Source organism: Apostichopus japonicus, chromosome 16 (assembly GCF_037975245.1).
Source record: "Apostichopus japonicus isolate 1M-3 chromosome 16, ASM3797524v1, whole genome shotgun sequence".
NCBI classification, from domain to species: Eukaryota; Metazoa; Echinodermata; class Holothuroidea; order Aspidochirotida; family Stichopodidae; genus Apostichopus; species Apostichopus japonicus.
Window position 1 is genome coordinate 7,157,520 of NC_092576.1, and position 27,937 is coordinate 7,185,456.

The following is a 27,937-nucleotide window of genomic DNA, read 5'->3' on the forward strand; positions in this document are numbered from 1 at the left end:
CTTTACTACTCACAGATAATATTTGATCGTTTTTTCTTTATAAATTTGAATTGGTATTTGGATCAACAGATATTTACACTCCACAATGTCATGCTTCTCATAGATAAACATAGAAAAACATAGCAAAGTACGTCGGTTACGACAACTCTCCCGCCTAACTAATACCTGATTAGTCTCATGCAAATATCTTTCACAAGCATTTCGCCTAACATATGCCAGCGGTCACATTTTCCATATAGCTTCATACTCCAGAGGGAAACTCCAGAGGAAGTTTTTTTGAGAGAAAGGTGAACTAAAATATGCATATAATTTGATTTAAGCCTTTGCAGTCAAAAAAGACAGTCTTAACAGGACAAGCAGATGAGGTAATATGATGATTTCTGAAAAAAAAACTTGAGGCCTGTTTTAATTATTTTTTTGTCCTCATATTATGTTAAAGATAGTTACAAGTTATGACCATAAGATCGAATAGTCTTGTTGCAGTTCACAAGAAGAAATGGAGTTACACACGATCAGTATGTTGTCGTTCCTGGGTGCAACTGAAGCAAGGACGTAGGAACGGGGGGGGGGCGGGCTGGGGAGCGCCACCCCCCCAGTGACAAATATGGAGGCTCGGAAGTATCATTTCGCCCCCCCCCCCGCTTCGCAAGTCAGAAAACCTCTTTTTCATTTCAAAATGAGAAAAAAAAATCTCATTTGGAGCACCGAATTGCATCTAAGGACAGGTGAAAATGCAAAATTATATACAAAATGGAGTGGGTGGGTTGATGTGTGCTATATTGCACCAAATTGCATCTGAGGCCACCTGGAATTGCAAAAAGGGGAGGGGGACACCCCCTCCCCTTAGACCCCTTCCCTTCAGCCTCCTCCCACTCAAATGTACCTTCCTACGCCACTGAACTGAAGTACAGACATAGAGATTACTCTACAACAATCTGCTTGCTTGTTTCAATCAGTGTATTATGATCCTGTATACATGAGACCTTCGCAAAGTAACTTCTGTCATCGTTTAAATAACATTTCATTGAAATTAGGAGCATTTGAATATAAAAATAAAACGACACCAAATAAAAGATGGCGCTGCATGACTACTCAACACTCGGTTTCAATGAAAGGTGTCTAGATAAAGGCGGTGAGTATTCGACGACCAGCTCATGACAAAATCCAGGTAATTGTTTATTGTGTTCAGTTTAGATCTAATTTTGTATAATACAGGTTATCATAAATTAGGGCAAAATACGAACTCGATGTGATACGTACTAGAGGTCGCTTTCTCATCTTATCTGCAGGAATTGTTAAAAACAATTGTGAAATTAATTGAATGAATGTAGCCTATATACACATAATGTCAGTGTTAGCTACGTATATGGTCATAACATCAGGCTGAACAGTAATCATTAGAGCGAAATTGATAAAGAATATGTAATTACGTACTGCAGGCTAACTACAATTGCCACCTATGTGCACTGGTCACATCTTCAATGAAGGTCTATTTTCTGTACAATTATAATAAAACACAAACACAACAAAATATATCAAACCAACGAATAGAAACAGCAATTGACATATTCAATCTTAGAAATATCTAGTATTTAATAAATGTAATAATACTTTACAATCACGATCATTATGATAGATAAATTCTTTTTCTTCACTTTCACAAAATACATTATGTAAGTTATAAAGTTGATTGTGTCATCTATCTATTCGTGGGAAACCAAAACTAGAGTGAAAGTATAATTACTAAGTAGCTAATCACCTAATGACCTCTCAACAATAGTTCCCAGAGTATGAGTTTCTGTTTTCCAACTTTGAGCTATCAATATCAGTTTTGTTTAGACTGGTTTCTCGAAACGGGTTCAGGTAAGGATTTATACACAGTACAAAAAGGTCAAATCTATTCTTTCAACAATGTTCCTATATATTTTGTTAAATCAGTTTACTTCGATCCAGTGGCGTGCGCAAGTGGGAGGGGTGTAAATGGAGCTACACATGGTGTGGGGGGGGGGTTGTGGGGGGTGAGGGGGGACGTGCACTCAACCTCCCAAATTCACTCGAGGTAAATAGTTCTTCCGGGCACATTTTTATTCAGCCTTGGTAGAATTGAACCACTACTACTGGATGTTCAGCACTCACCCTGTTTTTGCCACATTACACAAAGTATTCCTTAGCATAACATTCCATTTAAAGCCAGGTATATAGATCTAATTTATACAACTAATATGCTTCGGAATACATCATATGACTTCTAAATTTGTACTTTTTATCTGGGAGAATTCCCAAGTAAGACAAAGAACTGCGCGACTGGACAAGGAGTCTATGAGTATGACGATGGGAACGGGAAAAACCGCCGCAGTGTGTCGGCTACGTGTTGTGCCAGCGCCGACCATGCACTCTGTAATTGTACGGCTATAGGGAATAGTCTTCGTTACCCAGCCGCGGCGCATTTTCACCTGTCGGACTTGTAGTTCAACGTGTAACAGCTTTGCAGAAATTACTGTTCCGCCTGTAACACATGTTAACGTGTTACGAACACAGCGAAGTAGTTATTTGCACGGTTGTGGAACATGAGCAGTAGTTCCTGTACTAGCTATGAGTATCGGGTGCACCATGCCTCAGAATACACATGTAGACGTCTAACTGTGTTCTCATAGGAGAGGATCCGTAGATCCCTTTCATATGAATCGGCTTTAAAGACCCAAAGGCAGCACCAGATCCGTTATAAAATCCTTCTTTCGCCTTTGGCCTTCCATTAAAGTTCAGCCCCTATCTAATCAGTGGCAAAAATGTTGAATATCCCCGACTTTGAAATTTTTTGTACTCTACTGGCATTGAAGTCGTCGTCAAAAATATAGCCTAAACTAAGTTTAAATATTTTTAGTGACATAAAGTAAACACGTTTAATTTACTAAATCGATATCAGCCTGAGACAAATGAACCTAATATGATAAAATATCACAAATCAATCTGAATATGTATTTAACATAGCTCATAGTAATAATGTACTTCGTTAATAATTAAATTTACATCTTAAATTCCAAATATTACGTGACACCTCGCCATTATTCGAGAGGTTTGGCGGGTTTAATGCTGCAATAACTAGGGTAAGGTCACATATTCAGACAATCTTTATCCCATTGGGTAATCAATATAGATATTTTCTGACGTATCGTTGATCACACATGAATAGACCGGTTCATCGCTATCGATTTCATCATCACCATCGTCGTCATTGGACTAGACGGAAGAACATTTAACATGAAAGTATCAATATAAGACAGATTGCTTCATTAACATATTCGAAAATATATGAACATGGTAAACATCATTACGTTATCACGTGTCATAATTCATTTTTTTACATACATATATATATATATATATATATATATATATATATATATATATATATATATATATATATATTACTCTTGACATAACAGTGATAACAGGTTAAAAAACTATACTGTACTTTATTATTTCCCCTTAACAACAATCAGATAACTGTCTACTTGCCTTTGTAATAATGTAACGTAGGCCCATTTTAACTACTAGGATCCTGTATATTTTAGCCAAGCAGTTCAAGATGTATGATTATAAAGAAAGACAGACCTCAGGACAAACCGAGAGACTTCGAAGCTAATGTATTTGACAATAAAAACTAACATAGAAAAAGAGTGTACAATTTTGGATGAGCACGATACAAGAAACACTAATTGATTTGTGTTACTCTTCCAATTTCAACACAATAAACAATGAAGATTACTTGCCTTTCTCATATCGTTCAAGAAAGCAAGTAGTGACGTTTGGAGCCTCGCAAATGAAGGACGCTTGTCAGTGGTTGGATTCCATATTAAGAGCATAGTATCATATCTATGTTGGTAAGATAGAAACTATAATATTATGTCGTATAGAACCTATCATGTGATCAGATATATATGTATATATATATATATGTATATATATATATATATATGTATTGATATATATATATATATATGTATTGATATATATATATATATGTATTGATATATATATATATATATATATAAATAACCGACATGATCACTTATCGGTAATTCTAATTTCACCTCTTATAATTAACTCAATGAACAATTAAACAATTATTTAGTTTTCACTTACATTCCTCCTGGGCATATCGATGGTTGTTCACAGTACTGTTTCCGTCTCAACTTACTTTCTATTTCAAAACACGTTAGCCCATCGTAAGGTGTTTTACCTAATGAAACATTGTGTAAATATATTAGTCCTTTACCTTTTACGTTCAGTTCTCAAAGTAACCAGTTAAACACAAATAAAGATTTATACATGAGTACAGATGACACTTTTAGTTGAGACGTCCTTGGGCTAGGTTGAAAATATTAGACATCATTTTGTTGGTTGGATTGCCACATCGGTATATCATTAGTTGATAAATATTTCAGTTACTTTTCACTCTAAATATATGTCGTCTTCCTCATTTAATCTCATTCTAGTCATATTACGCAGGTTTGAACATATCATTTTATGATACACAACCATTTACCAGCTTAGTTGAAATAACATTTGAGCTCAGTGTGTATAAAAGTGACGAAAATGTGCTAAAGTTTATATACAAACAAAATGAAGAATTCAAAGTACTACCCAAAGAATACATTTCCCACATGACAACACCAAAACTCCAGATGTCTGACTTGTCCAAGTAATGGCCAATGAAAATTGTCTCAGGCGCCAACCATGCTGTCGGTGGAACTTCCTGCAACAGAACAAGCAGTTTAGATGAAGAATGTTAGAAGTACTTTCACTAATGATTGACACATTTACACCATTAGGGATCTTCGTAAGGATAAATGGCAAACTTGATTTACACTTTACGCATCTTAGCTCAATTAAATTACTTTTTTGGTAGCATTTTGACGTGTAGATACAAATTATTCATCTTACTTGCAGGAGTGCATTTGGTAACTGCCGAATTATTTCATCATAACGCGCTAATATGTATTTTGCTTTCCTTCATAATATGTAGATTTATCCATTGTTGAAAATGATATTGTTACAAGAGTTTGTCATTTTAATGAACCTCTAATTGAAGAGAACGCGAAAAATAAACAAACCTCCAAGTGCATTACGGATTAATTAATGACAGCTTTATACTAATAGGAATGTGACAGTTTTAAAGAAAAAATCTGTCGTGATTACATCACAGAATACATTCTTAAATAATCCATTTTCGGATACAGAAAAGAGTTATCTGTTAAAAATAATCTGACAGTATCACAAATAAATGTCGAGAAAGAAGATTATGAGAGTGGATTATCAATGAACGTTCTGCTCTTCATTAATAGAAGTATTAATTGATATGTCATTGTAATATTGATATGCAATTTTATGAGATTATCTGCAAGCGATTTCAATTTGAATCCATTTCTAGTGGGCTTTTTACTTGCTTTTCTGGGTACTTTTTTTGCAGATGTTAGATGTTGTACATACTGGAATAATATCATTTACCTTTTCCAATATTTGACTGACTGTATCCATGGCCACGTGAACAGGGCAGAAATCATACAACTTGCATACCCCTGTGGCAGATATAAGAATTTTCCTTGAAGAGAGTGCTGGATGTCGATACTGCATGTTTCACAAATGAAGAATTATGTTCATTAAATAAATGGTTATCAATCCCTTCACACATTTATATGATCAAAGATGCAGGGACTTTTCGTCTATTTACTACGTGATTTTGCTGTCAATTTTTAAAGTGCGTTGTCTTTTTCCAGCATTACCTTTGGTAAATGATAATTCGTAACAAACGATTCAAGTAGCATCAATAACTAGAGCAAAACTGGACAGTATCTATTATATTTGAAATGTTAGTGTACACATTTCAATTGGTAGGCTTACGTAGTAGTAGGCTCTAATAAATCAGCCTTGAAACAACAAATGATTTCAAAAACCAACATTTGAAGCTGAAGTATGCAGTATTATGTCAATCCATTTAAGAATAAATTACTTACATATTTTTTACTTACATTTTCCTCAGAAAGAAACAACATTCCTTTACAAATATCAACAGCAAATGCCGTCAATTGTAAGTTAATGTTCTGGTCCGATATTTCCTCTTCGTGAGAAATCGCATTACCTGATGATTCGTAGTTCCTCGTCAAGAAAGCTTTTAGTGTTCCACATTCAACATACTCTTGGTAAATAAAGTAGGGCACTAGGAAAGTCATAGAAATAATTTCACTAAATGCACTGCCAATGGTGATAGTGTAGCGTTAATTCTCTCAGAATATAGGTTGTGAGTTTTCAATCAAGTTACCGGATGTGCAACATCACTGTAGCAAACTTTCCACTACATAAGGTTCATACACATTTTCAATAAATGTACTGTTAATGTTGATATTGTAGCGTCAATACTTTCAGAATATAGGTTGTGAGTTTTTGAACCCGTCTTAAGTTAAATGGTTGTGGCCCATCACGTTATGAAACTTTGCACTACAAAGAGTCATCGAAATAGTTTCATTAAATAAACTGCCGATGGTGTTATTTAGCGTTAATGCTTACAGAATATAGGTTGTGAGTTTTTCAATCACTCTTAAATTACTGGATGTTGTCCATTACTGAAGCAAACTTTGCACTAGAACTTTTTCATGAAACGTTTCAATAAAAGTACTGTTTAAGGTTGATATCGTAGCGTTGGTCCTTGCAGAATATAGGATGTGAGTTTCGGAACTCCTCTTAAGTTAGCCGGTTGTGGTCCATTAGTTTAGCAAACTTTCTCATTGATTTCACTCAAGTTGATATTGCAGTGACAAATTTGATCTTAATGCTAAAGTTTTTCGTGTTATAGAAAATGTCGTAATATTGTAATTCATAACAAGCCAGTCAATGGTAAACATAAATGAAATATGTATTGTAAGGTTCAAATATTTTCCATTAGCATTTTAAAAATGAATATAATAATGGAAAGGTAAATGTACTTTGTGACCATTATTAACAATCTAGTTTCTAATTATTCATTTCTCTATACGCCAGATAAATAATGCCTGGGATCTCGTACAGGTTACAACTTGAGGCAACATGGCAACATTATCCACCGGTAAACATCTACATATTACATATAATATTTCAATCAATGTCAATCAGTGACATTAATAAAAAGAGAAGATATTTGAGTTCAACTGCATATATTGATACAGTAATGGTTGATCATTTATTTTGTCATGTTGGTTCAATGTAACATTTCAACACAATCTCCTCTGATTGAGGGCTCCTCTGGAAAGCAGTGCTTCTACACTGAGCAAAACTACCCTCATTAAAAATGACATTAACAAAAGAAGTAATAATAATAATAAAAAAGTCTCACCAGTTTCCAGAGATATACCTAATACTTCCACGATGTTGTCGTGTTTCGATAGTATGATAATAGCCTTTGCTATTTCTTTGAAATTATGGAGTTCCTTCATACGAGCACTTCCTGATGAAAACAATTTTAGGGTTAATTATTCAGGATGGTGTGTTCTCAATAATATTACTAAGTTAGAATTTCATACCATCCTCTCCACCAATTTTGTAATAGTTCATATCATTTTCAGTTCATCGTCCACCAGGAAACATTAAGTGAGGCTGAATTACTGCTATATAGTAACATGAATTATGTATATCATATATACTTTTGTGTTACTTGAAACGATAACTGTGCTATGTTTTTTTTCATGGCTCTTTGTCCCTCCACAGTGTATCTCCCACCTCTCCTCTTCCCCTGTTGGTTTCTTTCTTTCTTTCTTCTCTCCAGCCCTTGTCTACTAATCCCCTTACATCCATCTCTTTGTGTTCACCATGCTCATTAACCTGTCTGTATTCTGTGCATGTTTTTGTCCCTTCTGTTACTGTTACTTGTAATTTAGCCTTTGAAGAAGATCCTGCTAGGATCGAAACGTCAGGCCAACGTACTTTTACACATTCTCCCACACAGGCTCTTTAGTGGATAAGCAGTTTGCTTACAGTTTTATTTTATTTTAATTTTTATATTTAACTTCTCTACTCGACGAGTCATATCATAAATCAGATTATAATAATCATGTTGCATATTCATGACTCAATATCACATTGGTTTGGTGATCAGATCAGGTCAAACGCTATTTCGAAATTACATAGGTGATCTATAGATACTCGAATACGCACTAGAATACTTTAAGAGCATGCAACTGAAAAAGTGTGAAGCTCAGACTTCACTCGACTGAGTACATTGTTGACATTAGTTGTAAGTTCACTGTCATCTGGGGAAGTCTAAATAGAGATGCAAATAAAGTGTCACCTGATACAGTCTTAGCAACGACTTTTGTCGCAGAGATGTCATCGGAAGAAATAGTGGCGATCCAATAGTTCATTGTTCCATTACTCGGAAGCTGGAAACTTAACTTAACATCATCAGGACGCAAGAATGATCTTTCTTCTTCGTCATGTTGGACAACTCTTCCCACCATTTGTTCTTTTTGTAGAAAAAAGTTAAAGAGAAGTCTAGATCGTCTTAATGAATTTCGTTTTCAATTGAGTAGGAAGATAGTTAGACTCGAATGAAATCGATATGTCTTTATCTTATGCTGATTTATATATGTATATTTGATCACACATGCAAAATGACTTTACATAACCAGCCAGTTGATAGAACGTTATAATGCTCTTATATACACTCTGGAAGGTCTTTTCATATCATGATTCAAGACATCGGTACTGACTGATCATAACTGTGTACACAGTGCAGTGACGGAAATATATCATACTGTACACTATACTGTTTGCGTATATTCATTCAAGACTCTGTACTCGCGTAGGGAAGTTGATTTTAGTGCAGGGCTAACCATTCCTACCTTCGCCCGATGAATCCCAAAAGGACGAAACCGGTCGTGAAGTAGAACTTTTCTGGTGTGTTGTTCTTTATTATATATATATATATATATATATATATATATATATATATATATATATATATATATATATATATATATATATATATATATATATATATATATATATAAATGAAAATCGTAATGAGTTGGAAAATCAAGAACAGTGAAAAAACTTTCAGCCTCCACCGGGATTCGAACCACGGGCCTTCCGCTCTGTACGCGGACACCCTAACCACTAGGCTATGGACGCTGATTGTATGTCCAGAGGTTCGAAACCGGTAAGGAAGATCGTAATTCCACTGTAGGCGTTTGTCACCTGTATCGAACAATACTAGTTCTGTTTTTGGTGACATATTTTGCCTTACTCTAGAGATCAAACATGATGCCTAACCAACTCGAAAATCATTTGTGATTCCTAAAGCCGGATCTCGAAAGAGATACTTTGAACAGACTTTATGTTAATGTTAATGCAATGGAGGTAAACGACAAAGGCAAATGAATATATATAAATGAAAATCGTAATGAGTTGGAAAATCAAGAACAGTGAAAAAACTTTCAGCCTCCACCGGGATTCGAACCACGGGCTTTCCGCTCTGTACGCGGACACCCTAACCACACACACACACACACAGATATATATATATATATATATATATATATATATATATATATATATATATATATATATATATATATATATACATATATATATATATATATGTGTGTGTGTGTGTAAGACCATCCTTAGAGGGAATTTCAGCTTTAATTTTACTTTCAAGTTAAACTTGCCCAGAGCCGTGGACTCAATTCTATTTAAATTAATTGGCGGAAGACGTCTTGTAACCATCATCAAGTGTGTTGAACGACTGCCGAGTGCAAACGTTTCCATCCAAGAATACATGAAAATTTAACAAATATGGAAAAAAAAAGCAAAGTTTTAAAGATTATAAACATATTCTTACAAAAACAAAACACGAAAGCGGCAAAAGTGAAGCGAAAATGAGGCATATGCCTACTATGCCTCATATGTTATTTTAACTGTATCTTCACTATCAATAAGGATCTAGTCCAATTGTAACGCCTTCTCAAGTCCATTTAAATCAACGTAACCTTAAACGAACAGAAGAGACATTGTATAATACAAACACAACTACAGAGAAAGCAAAACTGGCATGGGTACTGTAAACAATATTTCCAATTAACAAATTCTTCAACCCGTGGGAAGACAGAATAGTTAATTTTCTATCCCAGGACTCAAGATTAAATATGAATGCACCTTAAATTGAGAGAAGTTCAATATGAAAACAAATAGAATTATAATATTGAGACTTCGGAAGGAAAACAAAGTGTAACGTATATGAATTTTATACATTATACATATGATACATTACACCGCTCGCAAGTTTTTTTTCAACAGATATCATATCTCCCAGCGAAAACGTATAAACCTTGAAAACTTTTAAAAAACCTTTTATTAGAGAAAAAAGGTTTTTCAATTTAAAAAATACTACTTAAAACCTTATTAATATTTAAAATATAATAAGTTTAAATAATTAGCTAAGAGTAGAAATATTGTATTCAGTCATTGGCCATTAGGTTTTTGTAGACAGCCTGGCTTGATTCATGAAGTGATACAAAACAGACTCACAAACAACAGTTAATGTAAGTCAGGTATATTAAATAAATGCCACAGATGATGTAAAAATGAGCATAGATGGTGAGTATGGTACAAATTAACTTTATTTTGGACCGTTAAAAACCTGAATGTTTATGTTTGAAGCATATAAAAACCTTTATTTCTTCAACTACCATCTTCAGAAAAACCTTTATTTGTTGAAGAGCAGCTTTGACGTCTGCCATATTTGAAAATCATGAATGATGCATGTAACAAGTGTTATTTTATTGAAGGATTCATATATGGTAATACTAACTTTCATTTTATGATTCTTTATGAATGTGTATTAATAATAATTCAATAAATACTTACGTTGGAATTGTGTACTGTGGACGTACTGTAAGAAGATCATACAAAAGTAAATTCATATAACTGACATGAAAATATTAAGCTTTATAGATACCAATTGAATGACACAATCATAGATGTAAAACGTATGGTAATTCTTTTCAAAGCTCCTTTTAGGGCTATTCTCTGAATATGTCATTTTTTCATCATAAAGGCATCACAAGCCAACCTGCACGAAGACCCCCCCCCCTCCCATTCCTTGGAATGTGATGCCAAGAACACTATATATAGTGTATATAAAATTGGTCAAATGAGTACATATTTCCGCATGAATGTATTACTAACAAACAAATTTATAACGAACCGTAACCGGTCAAAATTTATGAGAAATATGAAATTTATAGACAAATAATAACTTACATATACCTTTCTTCCAACAAACTAGTACACAACCCAATAAAATGACAGCAGCCGCAAAGGCAGCACCGAAAGAAGCCAAGAAGTAGATGTTGGCAAACATGGAACCAGGACCCTCTGTGAATTCTGTACAAATCATTGAATTTTTCGATACAACACATCGTTAAATGAAAAGTAATTATCAAAAGTAATCATTTGCAGCAAAATAAGTATGCATACATTGTCTTTTTATTGCATACATACATCCATGCATCCATCCATTCATCCATGCATCCATCCATGCATCCACCCATGCATCCATCCAGCTATGTATCCATCCATCCACCCTTCCTTCTTTCCATCCACCATCCAGAAAAGAACTGAATAACTTCATTGTAGTTCTCATGGACAGAATGTTAACAGGAATGGTAAAGAACAATGTGAAGAACAATCCGAAGTAGTAGCCCAAGATGAAGAAGAATACGACGAAGAATTCGAAGAAGAATGCAAATGAGGAAAACATACAAACAGCAAAGGAGAAGAATTAGAACAAGAACAAACTAGGAAAGGTATATGTAAATCTTTCCATTAATGAAATAAATTGATAGTAAATGCAAGATATGAGAAAGAAGAAGAAAGTAAATGAGCGAGAAATCAATAAAGTGAAAATAATAAATTATCTCACCAGAGACTTCAAAAGAGATCGTTTGGTAGAAAATTTGGTTGTAAGGACCTTCTAGGACACACGCGACACTCCCTGTTCTTTTAGTAGGCGAGAATATCAATATTGATGAAGATTCACCAGAGGTTACCTTTGGGACGGTGGTGTTTATAACTTTCCAGGTTATGTTTATTGGCACCTTTTGTAATAAGAAACTGCATGTTGCATAATACGTTCCCTGTTCTCTGATGATGTATATGGACCTGTTGTCCTCCATCTCATTAATATATAGTGTAACGTCGACAAAATCTGAATATTTAATAAAACGGAATATACGATTAGAGAAAATTGCTTCTAGGTGTTAGGGGAAAGTTGAAAAACAAAAAACGAAAGTTTCTTAAGAGCTTTCTACAAATAAATACAAATATATAAATAAAAATATGGTAAGTTTAGTTACATTTAAGAACTTACCAAATGTTTCAAAGCTCCGTCGAATAGTTGTGGTCGTACCAAACATTGTGTCATTTACTGTACATGCGATATATCCTTTTTCCTCTGATGGGGAATATATCGCAGAGAAAGATTCCCCACTAAGTGTAGACGAGACGATATTTTTAGTTGTCAGAGTAACGTTTGAGTTCGTTAAATTTAGGCTTGATGTGATATTTGATGTAGTGCTGACTCTTCCCACAAGTCTACTATAATCGGATATTCCAGTTATGCTCGCAGTACATGTCACGTGGACATCGTTGGTCTTCGTTACGAAAACTCTTCCAGTGATATCGATTCCGTTTACTTGAACTCCTATTGGCTTCAAACTCACATCTGCAAAATGATTAACAATGTAATGATATATACACTGTTATTAACAAGTTGTGTAAATTCACAGTTTAGTATCTAGCAGTGTGGTTAATTATTGTACAATAGTGCACAATAGTTCACAATACTGCACAATAGTAAGTTGCGCTAAACATGATGCTACAATTCACTTTGCGATGCGGACTGGAATTTCTCCTAATTTGAGCGTTCACAATAAACACTGCAAAGGAGTAATTTCTCATTGTTTGTGTTAATATCGCACATTGGTAAACGATGATTACAAACTAAAGTCGGTGTACACCTGTCATAGAATAATCGAATATGAGACATTATTACTGATACATAACAATGTTTCCTCTATATACCTTCTGGATTCTTCGCTCATTTCATGGCTACGTATAAGATGAGTATCTGTGCGTCAATTGCGTTGATAACTACGTAATTAGCACAATACTAACACAATACACATCGTGATAACTACAATAGGTTTATTATCAGTTTTTCTGCCCTTTTATAGAAAATAAATGAATCATTTTGAAGCTTCAAATTATGAAACTGATCAGTATTTTATCACATTTGTCGGTATCAAAAAGAGTCATCACAACAGGTACGGAAAAGCGCATATAGCCTACATTAAGAAAATACACTGCGGAGCTCATTGTTACATCATAACATCGATGAAGTAGATCCCTTATTTAGGAAACTAATAAAAACAAAAAATATTAAACACTACTCTTCAGTACCCCAAATCGCTTTGCGTGACAGTAGTAAACTTGGTTTGCTTTCATTCATTCCTCATCTAATGTGGATAACATATTTCATGAATATCTTACCAAAGGTTTGGAAGCTCCTCCAAATTGTCGTAGTAGTACCAAATGTTTCATCTGTAACAGTGCATTCGATGAACTCTCTTACTTCTTGTGGTGGTAAGTACGTTACTGAGTACACTGCCACAGAAGATCTGGTAGGGGAACCTTGATGAGCGTCCGTGAACTTGCTCTCTGAATGGAAGTCGGATGTACTATTAACTCTCCATACAAGGTTATCATGATAAGGTAGTTTAGTTATGTTAGCGGCGCACGTAACCATGGCCATAGTCTTTCTAGGTATTGTATCCATAGCGGCGATACCGTTGACCTCTACTTCGACCGGTTGGAGTACAAGTTCTAAGAATCAAAGAAGACCGATAGATATATGAATAACAGGTTTCACGTTTGTTATCATTTGTAGACATGATATGCATCTAATGACTGAGTTTTGACTTAAACGGCCACACCTCTATTAGACTATGATTTAAGATGCTGAGGTGTATTTTCATCGACAGTGTAGGAACGGAGGACAAAGTCGTTACTGTGTAGAAAAGCTTACCATAAGTAGAAACTTTCAGTATGAACTTGCCAACGACTTCGGCCCCGAACCATGCGCAACAGACTAGTTTTTCATCCTGTTCTGGTTGATAATGTATTGTCGAGGTTGAATTGAATCTCTCGTCCAAGCTTGTGGTGTCGGTATTACCGTTGTCGTTAACAATGCAGTCTTCCTTTGTCGTTTGGTCAGAGCTGAAAGGTTGCCGACTCCAGGTTATATTTGCAGCCGGTATTGAGTTGAGCGCACGGCAGGTGATTGTCACGTTGTTTCCCTTAGAAAGCCAAACCAACTCGGTCTTGTATTCTTTCCCATTAATTGACAAAATCATGTCAGGTGGCACTAGGTTGGAAAAATATGTAACATATAGCTTTAACCGTGTACCAATAAATATACTAACAGACTGTGCACATTTAATGGATGTAAATTTAGTCTTCGTCAATGTGTACACTTTGGAGAAAAAGAACATATTTACCGTTATTTATACCAATGTATAATTATTTGACCATACAATACAATGCCGTCTTTCATCAGTAACGTTTGACGTGATATGTGGTTGCATATTTAATAAATCAAATTTAATTAATTCAGCATTAGGACTCGGCTGGCTAAAGTCTTGTATGATTTGCTAGTTCTTATTTTAATTCTGCTGAAAGGTAAACAAGTAACTTTTATTCTACCAATTAGATAAAAGCCAAACTATGCATATTAATATACTTATGGGCTTGCAGGTTTTTAGACGAAGACTTGTAATATCTCCATGATAGAAAGAAAATGATAGCAAAGAGTATGAAACTTTACAAACCTTTAATCTGGAGCAAAATCTTTTCCTTCTTCAACTTGTTAATCCAACACGCATATGTCCCTTCGTGTCCTGTACTAACAGGATTTATGATCAGAGAATTATTTTCATCTACATGTACGCTGTTGTTCATTAGTTTTTGGAATTCTTCTTCTGCATATATTGTATTGTTCAATTCCTGTGCGAATCGTTCTAGGTTATGGAATATCAAATAACCCTCGTATTTCCATTCTTTCGTAGCCGCTCCATTAGCTGTACAGTTTAATATCACTTTATCGCCTGGTTTGCTGTCAATACTAATATCAATGCTATCCCCTGGTGATATTTTGATCATGAAATAAATCGTTATGGAAACAATATGAATTATTTTATAATAGCGCAACGAATATGCTGCCATTCTTTCTCGATATCTTGATTTATATCTTAGACAGACAAACAAGTGAACTGTCATGAGAGAATATGAAGACTTACATTTTTCAAACGTCATTTGATATAGTTGTCTTGTGGGTTAATTGTCATTAACGGTGTTTGGTTTAGATCATTAGTGTAAATATTTATAATTTATTGCTATACAAGAACATTAGCGTTGTAAATTTAGCTTTCATGTCACATGAAATGTAACGATGAAGAGCAAAGGGATTGTGACTATCGGTTGAGACTTTCAGTTTTTATACTGTTAACAATAATTAATGAACATTCAGGAAGGACATGACTGAATTTTCTTCTGTTTTCCCCATCCTTCTCCCCTTGTTCCCCCCTTCACCCCTCTTCTCAAAGCCCTCTTCCACCCTTTTTTTCTCAACGCCTTTCCGTCTTTGTCCTTCTCCAGTGTATTCCCCACCCCCTTCCCTTAATCCTCTCTTTGTCCCTCCACTGTTGATCTCTTACCGCTCCTCCTCCCCTGTTGGTTTCTTTTTTTTTCTGCCCATCCCTTGACTACTAATTCCCTTACATCCATCTCTTCGTGTTCACCATGCTCATTAACCTGTCTGTATTCTGTGCGTGTTTTTGTCCCTTCTGTTACTGTCACTTGTCATTTAGCCTTTGAAGAAGATCTTGCTAGGATCGAAACGTCAGGCCAACTTACTTTTACACATTAATAAATGATATACGAAGACGAAAGTTTCATCAGAATTTCTTTAAACATTTTTACATCATTTCCATTTGACATAGTTATGACACTTATATCGCTAGTTGCACACATTATTATATTGGTGATTTTATCCTGTACTAGTATGTAAGATACTGTATTTGACATACGTAAGCTCGTTTGAGTCCCTTAGAGTTACCCTGCTGCAGGTTCTCAAGTTAAGAAATTATTTTTGACGTAGTCACCCAAAGTACCTTACTCAGTTTGTACATGATAATGAGAGACAACCGTTAATCAGTATCAAATAAAGTGTTTTTAAAACCGTAACACTTGTTAGTATATGCTATTGTGTACCCAATGTACATGGCTTGATCATGTTTGTATACTGTGTATAAGAGGCAACCGTTAATCAGTATAAACTGAAGTGTGTTATAACACCGTAAGACATGTTATACATGTCAGCAGATGCTACCTTGCCCAATGTACATGGCTTGCGCAGTTTGTACATAATAATAATAAGAGACAATCGTTAATCAGTATAAACTAAAGTGTCTTTTAAAACCGTTACACATGTGAGACCTGTAAGAATATGCTACTCTGTACCCAATGTACATGGCTTGACCAGTTTGTATACTGTGAATAAGAGACCAACCGTTAATCAGTATAAACTGAAGAATGTTTTGAAACCGTAACACAAGTTAGATCTGTCAGCAGTTACACATGTTAAGATATTATAACACACATCAGTTTTAACTCAACGCGTAATCACGGTTACCAGGTTTTCGTTAATAAAGCCATGAGAATCGGATGACGTGGTCTAAACTACATCTTCCTGCAAACCAATCATATTTGATTCCTAGACTCTCTACACGTATGTAGGCGGAGCTTACCTGAGGACCTCTCATGAGTGATGTAAAAATGCGTAGTAATAGATTTTGGAGTGATCTTGATCCAACCAATTACAACACTTCGAAATTTCCATCCCCGGAGACTTATCAATTCTGTATTATTTAATCGTAAGGTCTCATAATGATTTATCGTAAGTAGGAGTCTTCTATATTCTAACCTTGTTGAACGTTTTCAGTTTACAGTTTAATTTTAAGTGAAGTTGATAGAAGTATAGGAGATTATACCCCTACGGAAATTATCAGGCAAGTTTCCATCGTTTAAGTAAGGTCGCGATTCTGTAATAATGAAAGGGCCTAACTTTTAATCAAATTGTACAACACTTTCTTATTTTGAGGTAATTGTATTGATAAATCACAATTTCATCCATTCTGATATAGTAAATAGTTGTAGTCATAACGTTTAAACAGTGCAGTATTAGATAGACGGGTTGGGGATTCTCGAAATGGCCAGTTTGTAACTGAAAAGGTGTGTGCGGGTGTTTCGGGCGGGTAGAGGGGGGGGGGTGGGGCATATTCCAAATACCCAGATTTATGTAGGTTGGGGCTGAAGTTTAACGGAAAGATGTGAAACGAACGAATGGGTTTTATACAGGAGGGGTGTTGCCCTTGGGTCGTTAAAGGTGATTCCCAAAGAGGGAGGGGGCGGGGGTTAGGAGTCCGCGACCCCCCCCCCCAAAATGACAATTTTATTTTAATAATCAGCCAAGGGACGATGGACGTTGGGGGATACCACACCACTTTGCGCACGCCATTGAATTGTCGTTTAGTAGGATCTTACTTGCACCGAATAATTGCGTTTTTAATTCGTGCGTAATATAAGACTACTTCTACAGTACTGTATGTTGTATACTAAACGATGGAATCGTGCTATGGATATCCTCTTCATTGCCTTCGGTTTGATGAGAATATCTTTTGAAATTACGGGAAGAGCTTTACAGTATCATATCGTTTGTGCAAAAAATAACATTGTAGACCTAATTAATTTAGTTGTCGATTTTTTAATTAGTTGAGTTCTATATGCAGGCGAATAAACAACGTGACAATCCGTAAAGAAAACAGACAAAAAAAAAAAAAAAAATAGTATAAATACGGCATTATAGCTGTTTCGGCTTATTTGAAAAATTATTTGAGATAATATTTCTCGATCTACTTTAAAATGACATCCTCATTGACAGCTTATAACACCTCATTAAAGTACTTAAAATCAAACACATTAAATCTAACCTGAAAGAAAAGAACTCGAGAAGTAATCATTAAAAACGATAACAGTTTTCAATCATTGATACAGTTCATTCAATATCTAACATTTGCTCTTACAAAGTCAAACTATCTTCTATCAAAATGAAACAATTTGAAGAGCCACATCCACCACAGTCGGTTTGCCAGTCGTCAGGTTTCATATACAGGAATGCATTGTGAACATTGTGATGTACCAGGCAATTGGTTACCTTCCCAGCTAACCAAACCCTCTGGGCTCCAGCTCTACAGATCAGTGAAAATTTGACCAAACTTATGAAGCTTGCACGTAAATGATATACTAGACTGTTTTTTTTTTTAAAACAGGTTATGAAAAGTATCTTTAATATCATTAAACAGTTGGGTACAATAGTTAAACTCACTCTTCCATCTTTTTTCTCTATGGTACTTGTTCCTTTGCTTTTTGGGCTCTTGGATAAACTCTTTTGTTCTGCGAAGGGTACCAATATATCATCTTAAACCATGTCTTTAAGCCATATATAACAGAGTTCTCCTCTTCTGTTGTTGCCTCCACACTGGTGTCGTACATCACAGGAAACCTCACCCTTGACTTAGATATTTGGCTTTTCAATTCCTGCTGGAAAAAAGAAACAGCAAAGTATTCATCATTTGAAAAAAAATAAATAAAGTTGTCACCACAAAGTTATGTGAGATTTGCTTCCACTGTAGTCTCAAAAAACAATCCCAAAGTTTGAAGCAGACTGTATAAAGCTGAAAATTTGAACGAGAGTGTCATCACCATTGCAACCAGAATCAAATGCCCAGAATACAGAGATAATAAAACATGGGCTAAATCTTTGTTTGTTTTTATGATCTTTAAAAATATAAAATTTTAGAAACAGAAATGCACTGAGCCAACTTATTTATAGGCCTAATCGTTTTTAGTTGTTATTTTGCTTGCTCACATAACAAGCCTGTTTAGACCTAGGCTAGAGGAGAATCAATACTTTGTTACACTAAGTTTGTCTTTCGGTCGTTTTGATTTAGTCTTACTAGTAGTACTAAAGTATATAATGGACCGGCGAAGACTAGAGAATACCCAGAGTTTTAGCAACTGCGTTAAACTGTATCATCTGATCTATTATTTACGTCAATGAGTTTCATTCAATCTAGGATCAAAAAGAGAAAACTAATTAATCTTAACCTTTAAACTTTGCTACTAAACAGATATGCTTGAATTACAAATAAATGTCAAAAAACATCATAATCTACGAATCGATGCATATACATATACATAAACAGAATAATTTGAATTCGCGCAAGTGAACCCTGCACTACATTGGACAGAAAAAAAACGTGCAATTATAGACCAAACTAAACATACTAAATTTTCCGTTACTTCTACATAAAATATCAATACAAATACAACAACTTACTCTTTTGGCAGTATACTAAAAGCACATGTTATATTAACTTCAGACTATCAAGCTTTCCTGAGAAAAAACGGTTAATACTTCTTACAGTAAACAAGTCGACCGTGAAGGAATGTCGCAATTGTTTCCTGAGCGTGACCGGAAATTAAATACTAAAAAATGATAAATGAAAAGGTTAAATAGAACTGAAGCGTGCATCCTGACTGCTCGCAACATATAATACCGTTCACTAGCCAACCTAATTTGTTCAGCTTACTGTGACTGTACGTTTGAAGGTCTAGCCTTGCTTATTAAATATCACAAAGCCTACCCATTTAGATTCACATGGGAAATTACAGGAAATCTTTACCAAATGAGTGTAGACTTCAAATAAACTATTGAGACTTATAGTTCCAGCATTTGTTTGGGAATAAATTAGAAGATTATGTGCCACTGTTCAGTCTAGCCCAATACACACATAACACATTGTTAATTGGTGTTTAGAATGCACGCTGTAGTGTTGAGAATGCACTGCAGTACCCAGTAGAAGCCTATAGGCTACTCACTGTCATTGCACTTGTGTATTGCGAAACGCCAGCGTGACAATGGTAGCGTTACACTAACCATAATACATGAGTACTAGTGCCAGTGGCCTAACAATTAACTTTAATTTTACCTTCAAGTTAAAGGAATAACAGGTAGGCCGATGATGGCAGTTAATACCTCCATTCTTCTAAAGACCTTCTTGGGTGATTTACGGTTGAAAATTGCTTAGAGTGATCGTATGAAACTATGCCAAGTCCAGCAAGCTGCCGTTGCCTCTCGGTTTCCAAATTGAAGTGAATCGAATTGGGTTAAAATACATTAGTCCGTCGACACCGACTAAGCTACGATTATGGCGTAAATCGGGTGTCCGTATCGTTCTTAGTCCATGGGTTAAAATACCTTAGTCCGTCGCCACCGACTAAGTTGCGATTATATTTTCCTTAGTCAGTGTAAACTGACAAAGAAGCAGCGATGAAACGAAGATTTTTGCTAGTTCGTGTGCATTGACTAACGTTACAAACTAATTTAACGTTGGTCCGTGGCAATATTGACTAGTTTATTTTTTCAGTGCAGGGAATGAACTCAATATTGAAATTCGATTGTTGCTCAATACTTAAAACATGAATTATTCTAGCCACGACGACCATTCCATGCTAGTTAGTCTAGTTCTATTCGTGGTGTAGTTTTGGACTGATAGTTTCATTTCAGTAACTATGCACGAGTCATAACGTGAACAATACATATATACGTGCATGGAAATGTAGAGTCATAGGTAAAATTATCACCTTGAGAATAGATTTCCCACAAGACAACACCAAAACTCCAGACGTCTGACTTTTCCACGTAATGGCCAATGAAAATTGTCTCTGGAGCCAACCATGCTGTCGGTGGAATTTTCTACAAGACAATAAGTATTTTATGAAGATTAGTGTTAAAAACACAAATAATAAATATGAGAAACTTGATACCTTTGCAAGTTAATGTGGCATTCTTTGTTTACGTTTCGTTAGATTCCTTTCGAGCATGTATGTTCTTTACTTAGTTTGCAGAAGCTATTCTCATTACATTAACAAGTACCGTACTTTAAATTGCAAGACACCATATTGTACGAGTTATCTTATTTTCACTTACCTTTTGTAATATTTGATTTATTGAATCTACTGCCACGTCAACAGGACAAAAGTCATGCAACTTGCATTTCCCTGCAGGAGTTAGAAGAACTTTCCTTGCAGAGAGTCCCGGATGTCGAAACTGCTTTACCAAGAGAAAAAAGAAAATAATAAATAATAAGTTAATGATTACGTGCAATGCGGTGATTACACATACGTGGTGTCGTTGTTAGAAGAAGATATATACCAAACCACACGCACTGTATACTGACGTGTGAATAATGTAATCAAGACAACTTTACAGATTGTGGCTCGATGAAAAGGGATTTCTTATTGAGCCAACAAAATTACCAGTGACTTCAAATAAATAAATAGTGGAGCAACTACTTACATTTTGCTGGGCGAGAAAGAACATTCCTTCACAAATATCAACAGCAAATTGAGTCAGTTGTAAGTTTTTCTCCTGGTCTGGTACTTCCAGTTCAAGAGAATCGTCATTAGTCGTTGTTTTGCAATGCCTTAACATGTAATCTTTTAGTGTTCCACGTTCAATGTACTCTTGGTAAATAAAATAAGGCACTACAATGGGTAAAAAAAGTAGATACAGTAATTATCCGAAAAATGATTATTGCGTTCACATAATATAATCTTAGACTTAAATTAATATTTGGTCACATTGATTACGTTTTCCGAACTTCACACTATGCTCATTCAATTGCAGAATTGGTAAACTTTGCTATTGATATCTGAAGTAAGGCTATTGGCTGCTGCATAGCCACAACAATTAAAGATGAAAATAAAAAAAAACACAATTCACACTTTACTAGATAAGGTACAATTGTATCTACTTCAAAGCTTATTGGATGCTTGCTTGTCTACTAAAATAGTCTCTATGGTCAGTTTCGATCAGCATCAGTCTTTTTCATAGTAGTGTAATAATGTGCGGAAACGTAAGTTTAGTATCACTATGTTAGACGTAAACGGACAATAACCCTTTGAATTTTCAATTAAATGATGACGGTTGTTTGACACTTAAAACTTACCTGATAAAGAGTATTATACAGTTTACAATAGCTAAATAAATTGAAAGGACAACGACCGAATCTCCACTTACTGTAATTATATCCAAGTACCTAATGAACTTTAATTTGGTGTGTACCAACATAGGTGTATATAGTTAATAGTTGCTTCAGGTGAACACTACCAAATATGTGTATGGCACTTTATGTATCCGTACTCACCATCCTCCAGTGATGTCCCTATTAATTTTACGATGTTGTCATGTTTTGGTAGTGTCGTGATAGCCTTTGCTATTGCTCGGAAATTGAAAAGATCTCTCATGCGAGCGCATTCTGTTCAAAAGACATTCATGTAAAATTATTCACGAACATTGCCAATCAAGCTTCTTATAGATACTTAAAGTAATGAAAACCAATTAACATTATTTATAAATTGCAAAATGTAACACTTCATTGCAACAACCGTTGTAAAGTCATCACCATGAAACATTTAGTGACATTGGATAAATACTTATTTCTCGAATTATTCGAGTCGTGCAGCTTGTTCATCATTTAATGCAAAACTTGAAAGAAGGGAAACATTAGGTAACACATGGAAGCGATACATAGAATAGTGATTTCTGGCGACATAGTCTACCTTTAGATTAGAGAATTGACCTATAATTTAAATAATCTGTCACCTGATACAGACTTCGCGATAACGTCTGTGACGGATATTTCAGAACAAGCGACAGTAGCCTTCCAGTACGTCATGGGTCCATTACTGGGAATCTGGAAATCTAGTTTAACATCACCGGTACTCTAATATTTCTTTTTCTTTTATGTCATGTTCGTCACAACCCCCCGGAATGTTTTCTACCTATTGGACAGCAAAAAATGATCGCAAAAATACCATTAAGATATCAGATTTGGTAGCATGATGTCTGTATACTGTGTATACTTCATGAAGTCATGAGGAAGAGAATGTTATTTATCATCTTAGTAAAATGCTCAAAAGGGCAAATAACTGTCATTCAGTTATAACTTTTTGGTTACACATGTATTTTCGCTTTCGTCAGTCTTTTGTATGAAGTTAAGAATAGTCATAGGTCTTTCGCTTGGTGCAACATACAAAGAATTAATCACGCCTGTCGAGTCCTCTTTGTGCTGTGCTGTTGTTAAAGAAGTTAATCATTTACGAATGATTCCGTGGGAAATTCAGTTATTCACAGAACATCTAACTCTAAACGTAATTTCATCTGTCAAAACCTATTAATCTTTTCAGTTTCAATCACATGATGAATAGTTGGAGCACACAGAGTTCAAACTTACAAAAGTTTGTGTCAAACAACCCGAAGGCTCCCTCGCTAAATAAAGAAAAAAATATGCTAACTGCCAATATGGCTTCAGTGTCTATATCGCGCCTAACTAAAGGCCTTATCTTAACATATGAACATATGAAATGAAGATTTTTTTTTAATATCTCATGGTTACCTAACATAATTGACTCAATAATGTTTGACTGTGTAGGAGAAAGACATCTCCTTGCCATCACTGAGTGTGTTGAATGACTTTCAATTGAAGAGGTTTTGTATCTAGAAGTAGAAAAAAACTTTACAAATATGAAAAGTAACTTTGTCAAATGTAAGCCTCGTGATATATGTTTCGACAAAACGGTTTGTAATTGTTTTTTATCTAGCTTGTGATGCTAACTTTCTAATCCATTCCTTGACATAAGTAGTTGAAGCCTACATCAGAAAAATAAGGAAACGTAAGGAACTTTTCCTGTTTAGAGAAATAACACTAATTATTGTGTAATTTCTTAGTGTCAGTTCCCTGCAGACAAATAAGAGCAAAATTTCAAATTTTTATATTGAAGACGGACTGACATCAATGTAGCAAAACCATTATGGAAATAAACAGAAAGGGTTAACACAGACAACCGCACGTGGTCTCCCTTTTTAGTATCAGCATTCTTAAACAGTTGTGATTCCGACAGTTGCCCATTACAAGAGTTCTTATGATTCTTTCTGATGGGATCAGTCGGGAATGCTAGCACTTCTTTTTAATACTTAAGTTAACTTTTATGTTTATCAAATGCATGAATAAATACTTACTTCCTAGAGATTTTACATCGACGTGCTGCAGAAAGAAACAACTTACGGAGTAACGGGTACCATAATTGTTGTTATCTTTCAATGGGATATGGTACAGTCATCACATGCTTAATTAATATAATTGACTTTTTGAATAATAGAAATTAAAATAAAATTATATATATCTTTATTAATTACAAAAAATATATCAAAGGTTTTTTGTGTGTACAAACCATGTGTATGCATCATGTTGATTTTAAAGTAACTACACATTAAGTGATTTAGGATGCTTAGTTTATTACATAAAATGCAGATATTACCTGACTAGTTATGCGTCAACGATGTCGTTATTTGATTCAGTGCAATTATCATACAAAAGTCGATTATTTTCCGCCTCATGTCTACATATTTACAACGTAACATGATATTACAGCTTCTTTGTAACCGTCGCACGACCAATAACTACTAGCGTTGATCTTCCAAAGTGCTGGTACGCAACAAGATAAAATCACAACAATCGCAAGAAGGAAATCGATATAAGTTTTAGACGCCTTTGGCTTCTGTTTCGGCTCCGCATACACTAGTTCAACAAAAGGGTTTTAAAGGAGCATCGCCTTAGCAAAATTGTCAGTTAAGATTGTCGGATTGTGATATTTCAAAAAAGGTAACACTATAGTTCACTATCTGTCTAGCTATAGCCTCTGATAAGATATCTAGTCCAAATACATTTTATTGCATAGTACTTGTTATTTGCTTTGTTTTTTGTTGATGAAAATGTTTATGCGAAAAGATATTATAGTAAAATTCTCATCGATCCTTTTTTCGGATTTTAATTAAAAAAATGATTGTTCCTTAATATTAAAATTAAAACTAACATAATGAAACCGTTTTTCGTCCATTAAATTATACATACATATATCCATTAGGTAAAAGCATTTTAACTCATTACAAGCAGCACGTGTAATTGCCAACATTAATCTGAAATGTACCTGATATATTACTGTCTTCATTACTTATTCGACGTGCTATGAAGTACTGCTATCAGTATTATATAGATAATAAAAATACGTATTCTTGAGAAAAATATCGTAATTATATTGTCTCCGATTGAAAGCTATGCAAAACTTTGATCGACTTTATAAGATATTCAGGAACACTTGCTTCATTAAGTACCACTGATTCTCCACAAAAGTATATTACAGTACGTTAGTTCCATAATACTTGAAGTGCAAGTAACATTTACCTCGTTATTCTTAGAAACCATAACTTCTGCACCAACATCTGTCCCGTTTATATTGTAAAGATTTCTACGATTTGACGTGATCCTAAACGTTTACGTTGTATGTTTGGATACACATGATTCAACTAATGTTGAGGAATTGTTTTAAAGGTAGCATATGTTAAATTAGACAAATGAAATGTGTTTATTTTATCAATGATTTCTCTTTTGCCATTCATAACATATGTATGCCTGTTACCATACATGTATCTTAATGCGATGTTTCAAGCTCAAATTTAGGAATAAGATTAGTATTCGTTCATGAATAGCCATGTGATTATTTAATTTAGACTAGTAATTCAATCATTATAGATACAAAAGGACCAGGCAACAATCTCAAACTTAATGTGACATTAAAATAGAAGAAACCTAACAGCCACATGCATGGATATTTGGATATTAAAAACATAATAAAGTACAAGAAAACCAACGTTCCATTGAAATACCTCAAAGCAATAAATATGACTTACCAAAGGTCTTTATGGTCCTTTGAGTATGTGTTTGGAATATTTTGTATCGGACTCTACATGAGATGGTTTCCATCTCATTCATCGGAAGATGGATGATTGAGAATGATGCAACAGTTGGAAAAGAATTATTATGATGAATCATAAGGCTAGCACATGAGCCAGTGAAAGCACATTTTTTTAGTATATTATGATCTGTACTTATTATCCAATTAAGTCTGTCATAAGCAGTAAATCCACTTATTGCTGCTTTGCAAGTAACCTCAATACGGGTGTTCCTGGCCACAAGTATATCACCATTCGCATCAAGTCCGTTGATCTTTACTTCTATTGGTTGAAGATTTATTTCTGTGTTAGAGTAAAATATAAGGAAAAGATTGATGCAATATAAAATTGTTTGCCCCAGGCTTCTATCATCTGCGCATCATTATTTGAATACATCATAAGAACTGTCTAGTTCCAACGTTTTATAACTTGCTTTTTCGACAGATAATTTAATATCAAAAAGAAGAAAAGATTCAAATTACTGAGCAACTGGAAAGTTAGAAACCGATACAAAACAGCACCTTATCTAGATATTTTCTATGTTTTTAAAGTAAACCACCTGCATTCCTACTGACACATAAAGATACTCTTACCTATTGGATATATGCGTTTAAAGTACAAAATGCAATTGAGTATTAAAATAGCATGACTGAATAAAAACCTGCAATCTCCAAGAGATAACTTCTTTTCTCTTTTCCAGCTTCATTTGAGCAAGTATACTCCCCTTCATGTTGATCATTGATGGTTTCTATCCAAATAGAATTGTTCTCCCATATCTTTATAGTTTGGTCAAAAGCTGTTTTATTGGATATTGTCTCGCCATTATGCTTCCAAATGAACTTTTTCGATACCTCGCCCGCACACTTTAATATCACTGAGGTATTAACTATTCCCACTATAGTATCAGCAAGACATCCTTCAAGAAACCAATAAAATACTGTTAACAAAATAACAATATCCACAGGCGAACTAACCCTCATTTTTCAGTTTGTTTATGAAAAGTTTCAAATAAAATGTTTGCTTAATATTAAAGACAAAATTTGCTAAAGCTAGTTTTCACACAATTGCCGTTCATTTCGTGTTACTTCGTTCCTGCTTCAAATCAAATCGATGAAACTATTCATATTTCAAATCAATTTTTGAAAATCATTGTCACACGTTGTTCAGTTGTTCGAAACAATCAGTTGTTCGAAAACACGTTCATTCTACTCAAGAGATAACAAAATAATAAGCTACAATTGAGTTTGCCTTGTCTACGCCGGATAGCTTTGTGAATTACGATTACTTTCACTTTTTTTAAGATGTCATACTCCATATAGAGTATATATTACTCCGCCCGAGTGTTCCCCATCAGGAAAATTACCGAAAGGTAACAGGAGAACATCCTTTTTGATATGTTATCAAATAAAATATGTTTGTTCTTAATTGCTTCGATGTCAGAATACACAAATGGAAATACACGTAGTGCGAAAATTGAGTCAATTAGACCACTTAATGCCTCTCAGGGGGCAGCGTACGACAATTGTTTATTACTGTGTAAAGAGGTTTGCTTATAAGTGACGACAACTTTAGGCTTTCATAGTTAAAAGATCTCCACAGTCATCATACGGAAACTTGAAAGTTCCATGAATGGCCAACGTGTCAGCTCTCCAGTGATAGGTAGGGTTTAGCTAGTGAAAATGTTTTAGGACTTAAAGACCACATTACTTTGACGATTTAGTCTATAAGTCAATGAGGCAATTATATCGAGTATGCTACCCTATACAGTACAGTACCTTTTTTATGATTTAATGTGTTAGTTAATGGCGCAAATATATGTAGTGTGCCACCCTATAAGTACCTTTTCATGATTTAGTGTGTTAATCAATGGGGCAA

At 34.7% G+C, this 27,937-nt stretch overlaps 1 protein-coding gene across 6 annotated transcripts; it reads right to left on the minus strand.

Annotated features, from left to right (window-relative positions):
• Positions 1-957: 957 nt before the first annotated feature.
• LOC139982602 (uncharacterized) lies at positions 958-27,619 on the minus strand. Of its 6 annotated transcripts, XM_071995539.1 has the most exons (25): positions 26,724-27,618; positions 26,021-26,365; positions 24,293-24,317; positions 23,670-23,770; positions 22,877-23,055; positions 22,419-22,529; positions 21,569-21,756; positions 21,200-21,322; positions 20,854-20,965; positions 14,919-15,230; positions 14,117-14,455; positions 13,582-13,914; positions 12,401-12,754; positions 11,954-12,238; positions 11,293-11,415; positions 10,897-10,921; positions 9,699-9,775; positions 8,318-8,491; positions 7,367-7,477; positions 6,030-6,217; positions 5,509-5,628; positions 4,645-4,756; positions 4,144-4,240; positions 3,771-3,873; positions 958-3,237 (listed from the first exon to the last, which is right to left on the minus strand). In XM_071995539.1, the coding sequence occupies exons 5-25, from the start codon at positions 22,947-22,949 to the stop codon at positions 3,130-3,132; spliced, it is 3,468 nt and encodes a 1,155-aa protein (XP_071851640.1). In that variant the 5' UTR covers positions 22,950-23,055; positions 23,670-23,770; positions 24,293-24,317; positions 26,021-26,365; positions 26,724-27,618; the 3' UTR covers positions 958-3,129. The 6 variants fall into 6 exon arrangements, with proteins under 6 accessions (XP_071851640.1, XP_071851641.1, XP_071851639.1 ...); XM_071995540.1 differs by lacking the exon at positions 24,293-24,317; XM_071995538.1 differs by lacking the exon at positions 23,670-23,770.
• Between the last annotated feature and the right edge of the window lie 318 nt (positions 27,620-27,937).

Coding starts and splice junctions, on each gene's coding strand:
- LOC139982602 (XM_071995537.1), bottom strand. CDS start 22,949: ATGACGTACTGGAAGGCTACTGTCGCTTGTTCTGAAATATCCGTCACA. Junction 11,416..11,953: donor GATCTCTTTTGAAGTCTCTG/GTGAGATAATTT, acceptor TGATTTGTACAG/AATTCACAGAGGGTCCTGGT. Junction 3,238..3,770: donor TCTTGAACGATATGAGAAAG/GCAAGTAATCTT, acceptor TCTTCCGTCTAG/TCCAATGACGACGATGGTGA.